Source organism: Limulus polyphemus, unplaced genomic scaffold (assembly GCF_000517525.1).
Source record: "Limulus polyphemus unplaced genomic scaffold, Limulus_polyphemus-2.1.2 Scaffold641, whole genome shotgun sequence".
NCBI classification, from domain to species: Eukaryota; Metazoa; Arthropoda; class Merostomata; order Xiphosura; family Limulidae; genus Limulus; species Limulus polyphemus.
Window position 1 is genome coordinate 250089 of NW_013666251.1, and position 10962 is coordinate 261050.

Genomic DNA, 10962 nt, shown 5'->3' on the forward strand with positions numbered 1-10962 from the left:
CTATGGCTACTGGTACTCCTTCGTGATTTAACACCTTGATGCTTACAAGGGTTTGCTGAGACACAGTGTTTATGACATAGTTGCACCTTTTGCCATCCAGCTTTCCTGTCACATAGACACTGTGTGTGCTTGGCATTTTACACCTAGCTGTAGGGACTTTCGTGATGGGGTTGGTGGGCGTCACTCAACACCAACCACTACTGGTCTCCTTGAGGCCGACTTGTTGGTAATATTCTTCCTACACTGGCTCCTCAAATGTCTGTGCTTTCCACAGTTCCAACAACCTTTGTGGATACCAGCCTTTCCTGCTGTGGCATCTCCCCTGGGTTGAAGTTGCCAGCATTGAGCTCTCTTGTGCCCAGGTTTGTTACAGTGCCAGCAAAGTCCTTCAAACCTCACTGAAAGCTGACCTTTTCTGGCATTGAATCTAGATGACTGTGCCAATCTTGGTACCTCTGTGCTGGGCTTAACGTAGGATTCAAATTCGAGAGCTCTGACCATTGCATCCTGCATGGTAGAGGGGTGTGCTTACTTCACTTGTATCTTAAGTTGTGGACTGTCCAAGGCATCTACGAACTGATTCCTCAGCAACAACTTGAAGAGATCGGGTGGTAAATAATCGGAAGGTGGACTTTCACATAGTAAGGTAGGGGAGGAATCATAGGCTATAGGGGAAACACCTAAAACATGACATACCTGATTGACAAGTTGTAAGAAGGGAGTGGGAGATGAAAAGTCTTGAATGGTGAAGCCTGTGACTGACCAAAAAAAGAAGGTGCCAAAAAATAGAGCCCAAATTTTCTCCCTCATAATGGTAGACCTCCTCAGAAACATGGTCAGGTGGATGAGGAGAGGAAATGATAAACTGAACGTAAGACTCTTAACTCCCTACAAACCAAGGCTTGAACTTCCTCAGCAGTTAAAGTCGATCCCAGGACATGTATTGTCATCTATATCAGGAATATCATTGTTCACCACATTAAATCTCGAATTGATATTAAAAATGTAGAATTCAAAAACAAGAATTTGGTTGAATTCAAAATTGTAGAAACAACTGAAAACAAACGAGAAATTTCAAAAAACTGAGAAAATGGAAAATGTAACAAAGTACAATCAAAAACTATAGTCACACTCAGAAAAATTAAACACATCTAAATTGTGTCACACCAAATGAAAAAGTTAAGAATGAGTGGGAATAGCAGAGGGAGCTAGTTGCACCATTATAGGTGGTGCAATACTGTTGGTGGAGAGTAGTCACATGATATGTACGTGTTTGTGTTCAGAAATGGCACGAAACAGTTGGGGGTATAAAAACTGGTGCACTAATTACTAAAATTCTTTTAGCAATGCTTAGAGGGCACTCAATGATTAAGATAGCTTTTTTTGTGATAAGAGGCAAATTCCCTTTGGAATTACTTTTGTCCATTATACAGTGTGCATATTACATAACCTGTAAAACCTCAAAAATTAGAAACTTAGATTAGATAAGAATAAGAACACTTAAATGAAAAAAATTAATTTCTCTTTAAGCAATAGGCACTGACATGATCAGTAGTGACAACTAGTGTGTGATTAATAGACATAACTCACTGAGTGATTTATAGTTTCATTACACTAGTTAGACATCAAGCAAAAGGTAATAAGAAAATATAATTATATGAAACAACTGTAAACAGTTATGAGTGTGACGCCGTTTACGAAAACTAACTGTAATTGTCTGTTAAAATCTGTAGTAGTTCAAGAAATTTTTTATGTTTTACTTCATACTTCTCAACTTTTGCTATAAATGATTTTGGTGCAGCTAATATTAGTTTAAACACAATAAGAGATAAAATATAGGTTTACCAAAAAAAAGTTTTTATATTCATTTAGAAGGTTCTAGAGGCTACACAAAGGAAATCTGAAAACTGTAAGTTAAAAAAAAAGTATTTTTATTCTTAACATAAAAAACACCTTGCATTTGGAATTGTCAGACTGACTCAGTAAATTTAAAGACGAATCTTTAATAAAAATAATTAATTAAAAGTTTATATTTTTCATATACAACATACTTGTAATGTTTACTAAAAGCCTGCCAAACTTCTTGAAGATACACACATTAAATATGGAATTATAGTAAACATTGTTTTGTATAGCTTATGTATGTATTATCATGTATTTGAGATTTAAAGAATAAAGTTCAAGAAGTGTTAGATGAGTTCAAAACCTCAATTAGTACAGTGCTTTATATACAAATTCATGAGAGGACAATATTAAAAAGATGAAATGCTACTATGCATTAACATTTCAGCAATAATTGAGAATTAAAAAACATTTAGTCATCCAAATAAGAAGAAACAAAATAAACTATAATTAACGTTACAAAAAACAGAAATAATAGCATAAAAACTATTCAAATGAAACAGATAAAATACATTTGAACTAAAGAACAAGTTTTACTGCTTTTGAAAAACCAAGTGACCAAAAGCTTACTTCTTCTAAAAACCACGTAACCAAGAAACCAAATATTATAGCATCATTTGATTCCCTATCATGCCAAGGAACTCCAATGTTACACGTGTTCCACAATTCTCGTTTCCATTCATCTAGTTTCCAAGCTGCTGACCCAATGTCAAATAAGATGACTCGTGGGTAGCCATCAATCAACCATCGTCCATATGTGACCTGTTGAATAGGAAGAAAAGGTTAATCTTAAAACAGTTTACTAAACCAAGTTGCTGAATTTTCTGATCCTACTCTCATGTTAACACAATATTCAAAAACTACAACCATAACTCAATAATTGCTGTTGACTAATAGATTTTTTATCACATATTAATCAGTTACTTTAAAACTTACCCTAATTCCACTGTTTCTAATGTTTTGCAAGGCTGTCCTGAATACACTCTCTGGTGGTTCCATACACTCCACCTCTGTGCGCACCATGGCTTCATTATGAGGTCCCATAAGACAGTACTGTTCACCAAGTTCTTCAGTGCTAATTCCAGCCTTAGATCGGATCACAGTATAAATCCCTCCCACTTGCACACACACAAAAAAAGGCATAACATTATGTTAGACACACTTTTACTACAAATCACATCTTCTTATATTATACACACCTAAAGTGTCATAGAAGTCATTAGTTGATACCTTGGGAAACAATTACTATACAATCTAGTGAACTGTAAATACAGGGCTGTAGTGTTTTTTCACTTTTCCCTATATAATATTTATCTTTACATCAGAAAAGAAGCCAAACAACCCAAATGCTTTCAGAAAAGTGGCTTTTATTCATCAGGGGTAAATTTCTTTCAATATAAAGAATGATATATATATATATATATATATATATTTTTTTTATTTTTATTTTTTTTTGCTGAACAAAAAAAATCACCTTTTGATTACAATAAACTTGTCCAACAAAATCCCAAACTGTTTAATTTTCCTAAATAGAAAATTGCTTAAACATAATTTCTGACAAAAAGTGAGGAATGATGTCATCATTGTCAATCAATTAATTGAATAAGGGAATATTTCATAGACATACACACACACTTTTGTGAAATAATAGAAGATAAAGTATATCCTACTTTTTCTATTGTAGTAAAGCATGTTAGTTTACAAGTTATTTTAATTTTCATATCAGAGGTCTTTCAGTATTTAAAATTATGTTTAAAATATTGAGTATATTTATAAAGATGCACAACAATTTACAATGGATTTCACATGCACACGCAAAGGCTAATAATTTTATTACTCAGAAACTGGCATTATCATTTACGCACGCATACTGTGGATATTGAAGAGTCTATAAAAAGACAAACTATTTAACTGTTTTTCAAAGATAAAGTCCTTGATGATAAAAAGAATCAAATTTATTTAACTGGAAACATTCAAGTGATAATACTTTTTTAATTATACATTTTATAGTACTAAAGACACTTTTTCACAAATCTGACTTAATGTTTTATATTTGTTTTACACAATTGAGCTACACTGTTCTGAATGACAAATAATAAGACTTTTTGATGGTTTAACAAATACCTTATGATATTCAGTTCCTATAGTTGATGAGTAAAATCAGTAGCATTTTAAACAATAACATATGCAAATGGTTATCAATTAAAGATAATTAATGTAATAAACACATCCACACATGCATATACTTCAAAGTTGGCTTGAAATTTTAAACAAGATGTTCACCAGCTTATTTGAGTTACAATATAAAAAAGTTCTGGATTCAAGGTCTTCCAGTTCCAAGAATGTCATGAATGAACAAAGTCCAAGACTCAAGGAATTTAAAACCCTTGCAAGGTTATAAGAAGAAGATATAGCAGGGGACAAAATAATTTGGTGGATTTGATAAGTAAAAAATGCTAATCAATATTTAATTTGATCAGCTATAAGAAAGTGTTACATAGCTTCTTTTTAACATTCATCATTTTAACATATGAGAACTAAATCCAGTACTAAAAGTCTTAAATCTTTGTAAAGATATCCATTAATGAAAAAACAGAAGAAGAGGTAAGTGGTATGTTTTTAATTTAATAACACTTTCAATCAGTTTCAAACCTTAATATTTAATTGTACCATACATGAAATTTCATAAACAAAATAGTTCCTGGTATATAAAGTAAAACATCAAAACTGCAAGAAATACCAAACACCTCAGCTGTCACAAAATAATGCAACAGTCGATTAACCAGAGAAAGAAGTGACTTGAAGATATTGCAACTGAACAAGGTTGCCATAAACCATTTTTCAAATTAATCTATCTTATTTCTATTTACTTATTTATTTTTGATGAGACCTCACTCTCTTCACAGCGTGGTCTCCTTGACTTTTTGAAGAAGAAAATGTCTAGTGACTTTTCAGCAGTAATTACCCCTCTCCCCACAAATATCCTTTATTGTGCATGTCACGAGATTTTTAGTGAGTTACATTCAAAATGTAATTAAACTACTTTTTGTTTGCTCATGTTATACCAATTAGTATAGCATAAACTTATAGTTAATAATCCATATTTTAATAGTATACAAGTCTTAAATTCTTAACTTTATAAAGCAATATTAAAAAAGGATTCTGAATTTCCCCTAGTGTGAGAAATGTGATATTTTTTCTCCAGGCATCCCCTATTATCTAATTTATTTATCACCCATCCAAGAAGTGCAAAATTTAAAGTAAATTACTTATCATAATATTGTAATCACTCAGATAAATCATAATTTTCCTAGCCTTCAATTTTGTTTGGTTACAGAGCCATCAAATAGAAAATTAGACCCTTCTTGCTATACCCACCTGTCACATCCACTTTCAGGATTTGTCAATAGTTCTCTCTTACATTTAATACTATATTATTTTTAACCTCTTGCTGCAGCATTTATTAAAATGTTGAATATATTAAACTACAGGAATAACAAGACTTCAAAAGAAAATCTTAAAAAATGGCATATGACTACAAGGTTGCACAATAGTTGCACACAAGCATGTGTGCACTGAAGGATTTAACTTCTTGCTGCAGCATTTAATAAAATGTTGAATACATTAAACTAGAGGAATGAAAATCTTAAAAAATTGCATATGACTACAACCAGAACTGCACAATTGTTTCACACAAGCACTTGTGCCCTGACGGACTTGGTTCAGACCTGAAGTTTTCAACCAGGACCTTGATCTTGAAATATGTAGTTAATTTGAATTTAACGAATATTGTTATCAACACAATGTATGAGTTTAAAGTCAATTACATCTCAGGTTACATCAATGTAACCTAAAAAAACAACAATATTTTGTGCATGCTATCTTTGAGCCCATTGAGATAGTGTAGCATTTTATTTGCCCCTGTAGAAAAACAATGTGGTAAAAGTACATGACTGTACAACCACCCGTAGTCAATCAAAACAAGCTTTGTTTCAATTACATACATTCCAGCCCTACAGATTTCCATAAAGTTTGAAAACTGTCTCTTGAAAATTTTGGACATTGTAGCCTCTGACTACAACTTACTATATAAATGAATATTTCTCTAAGTATAATTTGTGTAGAACATCTCTTATCTCCAACTTTACTGAGCTTTAACAAGAAAAAAAGTTTATTTTAAACTTTAATAATATAATTATACTCATGTTGTATGAATAAATGTATTTCCCTTGCCTGTACTACTTTTACACTGATCATCTGTGAAATGCATTTCAGTTAGTTACTCACCTCTCTGCACAACAGAGCTATTATCAGAGTTTCGATAATGAGATATATAATTATTTCTTTATTATATACAAATTTACAAGTTTTTTTTATTCACTTCACAATTTTACACTACTTATCACACTTAATTTTCAATTCTAATAAAAGTTGCCAGATTTGTCAGCAGCTTTACTAAAAATCTCTAAATGTTGAAAAATGTCACTATCACAGCGTTGTTAGATATTGGACATGGAAATCCTCATTTGGGTTATCATTCGGTCTTGTCAACATCTCTTAAGCCCTGAAACACAATTTGATTGGGGTAAAGCTGTTGCCACTTACCAGTAATACCGGTAGCAGGTTATTGAAGAGACTGATGCAATCTTGTTGTTCTTACCATACATACACAGTAAATGCCATTGAAATATTGTGCTTTATGTAACCTCAAATTACTGTATTCATATAAGCAGTTGTTTTATATAAGGTGAAATTTCTCTATAGGATTAGAACCTAAAAGAACAAACCAAAATTTACTACTACAGAGTATATATAGATTTTTGTGCACACCACAAACCTTGAATGGAATATTAATGCATACTGCACCAGCCTATGATGTAGCCATCACAGACCATAGCCCTCCACTAATAGAGGGGAACGCATCCTCCAGGAATCATCACATCTGCCTAAGGTCCCACAATAATAGACTGTGCAAGAGGATACCATGAATAGGGATAACAGGTGCTAGCCAGGTGTGAGGACATGCACACATGCCTGGTACTGTCATTTGATTTATTCTTTGCCTGAAGTATGGTTTGGAAGGTAACACACACACACACCACCACCACCATAACAAAAGTCATCAATAGACCCTGGAGAGAATACATATCTCAGATTGAGTAAACCATCCACCTGGAACCAAGGGTCATCAAGAAATTGGTTCAAAGTCAAGAGATCTATGACAGGCTACCAATTTTCTGTCTTCTTGGGAACAATAGAAAAGGAAGCAAAAACTCCCATGAGCTATGATATCCTGTACAGAAACCACAGCTTTCTCTAAGTGCCATAGGCTAATATAGTACACATTAATACACGTAGGGACTTTAATCAAGGCTTGTCGCAAACTCAAAAATCTTCACTGTAGTGGCACAAGGTAATAGCTCTTTTTTGTTCTGGGGTAAATAAATATTTCTGAAATTATCTTTTTTTACTAACCAGTTACTAAATGTTAATTAGTATCCATTATGTGTATGATAGATTTTTATTAAATATGTAAGCTGGGAAGTTAGAATCCCACGAAAGCTTCTTTTAGTTATTCAGATGAGAAATAAAGTGTAACTTATAATTAAAGAGATGTTTAATAAAACTAACAAAGGTACCCCGCAATTCCAGGATAAAATACTATAACTGGGGGTTTGATATCTCCCCCCCCCCCTCCCTTCATCAATTGAGCTATAGCACACAAAGTCACTTATATGATGCAAAGATACCCGAGTTACAAGTGGCATTAAACATTACTTTCATTTAGTGCTGGCTTCACTTATTTTACAACTGACCTTTCTCAGTTGAACCCACATATTTTATGTAGCATTAACTAAATGCACCAAAAACTGTGCATGGGGATGAAAAAACATTTGCATAAACATCCTAAAAGTTTGTTATATGCTTCTTAATTTTATAACCATACAGAAAAACTAGATTTTTTATCCATCTGTAAGATGATATAATATTCAAGCTCTAAAAGTGAAAATTTAACATCCATTTAGAAGCATAACACTATGTAAATGAGATAATGTCTTTAAGTAAGTGAAAATTCTGCCACAAAGTAATAACACGGCTATTATTTCTTATTCCTTCAAAAACATTTTGTAAAGGCCAAGTTTTGCTATTAAATATAAAATATGTAAGATGAGAAGGAAATACATAGCTAAGTGCAACAAGCTGACATTTTGTCTTTTATGTGTAGTTTCTTTACTGGGTGCCACTCTTTCTACTGACTCTTTGACATTTGGAAATGGCATAGTTCCAACCAGGTTACCATACTGATTCAATTTCTTTCCTTTCTTAAGTTCAGATGAAATACACCTTGGTAACCTTATTCATTTTATAAAGGGGTGAATACACTAGCATCTGATGCACATAGGTAATATAAAAAAAAATTCTACTAATATTCAATGACCGAAATTCAAACTTATTTTGTTGGTTTTATGCAACACTCTAATCTACTCTACTTTTCACTATATATACCCTCAATCCACAAATTTTGCCATTGAGACACAGTATAACAGAATTAATAGTTGATATTTTTAGCCCTCCAGGGAGTGATAGTTTTATACTTTTAAAACAGTTTTAGAAAAAATTGAAATAGATATGTAATTGAATAACTTGGTACACATTATAGAAGGTTAAAGAATTAAAGACACAAGCAACATGTATAAACACAGCATGCACCATAACTTCTGTAAGATATTAAATACTTGTCAAAATGAGAAATATAAAACTTATAAGAAAGTTAGTAAGAAACAGGTATGAGTTTTAAAGGCTATAATTAAAAAGTTGCTGAAATATAAGAAACTCCTGCTGATCAGGTGACTATTAGTCTGGTTTGTGTCCCTAAAGAGAAAAATGAATAGATCTAGAAAATTACAGGATTATCAAGTTGATTTCTGTTGTTGGAATCAATTAGAAAAATCATCCCAAGAGTTGGAATTTAGCAAAAAAAACCACTAAGAATAATTTTAAAATTTTGTCTTGCTGGCTTTCTATAGTTTTTGATAAAGTTTCAACATTTTTGAATGGCCATATTTTTATGTTTGTTAACTTTCCAAAAGTGGTAATTGACAATAATGATTATAACATCAGTAAAAAGGTTAAAAACAAATTGAAGTTTGGCAGTTTTAAAGGGGAACAAGTGACTTCCTTAAAAAGAATGGGTGGGTTTAAATTTCTTATTCTTCTCTCAACCTTGAAAGACCAAATGGCTATTTGTTGTCTTGTCTATATAATATGTCATTCAAATCTGTTCTTCTGCAGCAATACTTCACTGTCAGTTTACATAAAAACATAAAAAATAGAGCAGTGACAGATGTTTTTTCACCTTCCTGGTCACTCATAAAAAAAATATATTAATAAAACAGTACTGTTAAAAAACTTTACTCCAAATCTTTAAGCAAACTTAACTACAGTCCTATGGGGGGGGGGGGACCAACAAAAACAAAGATGTGGCAATTGGAATTGGACCAGAGATCCTTGAATCACCAAAGCTGAAGAAACTTGAAGGGAAAAAAAACAACCTATAAGGCTAAAATTGAGCAATGCATATAGTCCATTATGTAGCTTTGCACTTAACAGCAAATATAATAGCAGTACATCAATTAGTTGAATAATTATGATAATTTAAAGTAGTAATAATCAGAAATCCTAATTTTGGTTAATCAATTAGTTTAGGTAGCACAAACTGATATAAATGGTGCTCATAGAAAATTAATTATATTAATTAAAGAATTTAATCTCCCAGTTTTAATGTATATATCCAACAGAACTTTGAATGAATTCAAACAGAATAAATCCTATCTCAGGTCAAACCATTCCACTTATTTCTAAAGAAAGAAATAGGTTAATGTGATACCCAGTTTGAACCGCAGCATTGTAACATCATTGCTATAGTCCAAAACAAAAAATCAGGATTTTCATAGGAAAAAAAGCAAAATAGTTATAAACATATGTATATAATATACATATATACACACACAGGCTGAAACCTACCCTGAATGTGAATTAGTGCCAGGAAGCCTTTATTGACTTTGTATATATTTATCAAATATATGAGCATGAAATATAAGACAAGGTAATATTCTAAATATCAAGTATATTTTATATTAGATGTGCTTCAAATTCAATAACACTTAAGAGATACCACAATAATTTAACTTTACAGTTACACACACACACAAAGTTACTACAAAACTTAAATGCACAAGTCAAGGACACTGTTACATAATTCATAATTAGCATTATCCCTGTTCATAACTATATGAATCACATAAAACATTAAATATATAACTATAACTTTTTAATTTCATGTTTTCAATTAATTTTGAAATGCCCAACATTTTATTTTCAGTAAAAACATTTGTAATATTATTTAAATAAAAAATGGAACAAAATAATAACTTTCATTGTATTAAAAAAGTTCTTATAAGTTATAGTTTTTTATTCATCTATTGACCTATCGCGAATAAGAATCCTTGGAAGGTCACATGAAAGTAGAAATTAAATCTACCGAGCCTACATCTATGCGGTTTCACACGACCAATCTTTCATACAGTTACAAGTACCTCACCGTCACACGGGCGAGAAGTACTTGTTCCATAGCAAAGAAAAACTTAGCGCTCCTCAAATAATAATTATATTTACCTTTGTTGCAAACTTCCCACGAAGTTTCGAACACCCATCGATTTTCTGCTTCTGCAGTTGCGCCTTGGTCCAAAGTTAAGTCATCTACTCCTTCAAGACGATAAAACCTCTTTGCCATTCGCGACGCCATGCTTTCTTCTTGACTTAACCTTCAAATTATAATCCATGCAGTCTGCTAAATCTTAGGGCGACAAATTTTACAAAGGCGACATCTTTAGAATCAGCAATCATCACTTTATCGAGTCTAAATATTAAGAAATCGTGATTTTCTTTTTTTTAATGTATTTTACATATTAATGTACAGAAGAAATGCGGCCTTAAATTATATTATCATACAAATAACGACCACGAACAATAACAAATATTTATGCTAAAACAAGGCAT

The 10962-nt window shown here is 32.0% G+C and overlaps 1 protein-coding gene across 1 annotated transcript in view; it reads right to left on the reverse strand.

Annotated features, from left to right (window-relative positions):
* The window catches only part of LOC106459638 (glycogen [starch] synthase), a 45084-nt gene extending 34327 nt beyond the window's left edge, over positions 1-10757 (reverse strand). Inside the window, exons 1-3 of the mRNA XM_013919270.2 lie at positions 10579-10757; positions 2839-3020; positions 2473-2664 (exon numbers count right to left, since the gene is read on the reverse strand). Of these exons, the coding sequence (XP_013774724.1) occupies positions 2473-2664; positions 2839-3020; positions 10579-10708 (504 nt within the window). The 5' untranslated portion in view covers positions 10709-10757. The remainder of the gene's footprint in view (positions 1-2472; positions 2665-2838; positions 3021-10578) is intronic.
* Between the last annotated feature and the right edge of the window lie 205 nt (positions 10758-10962).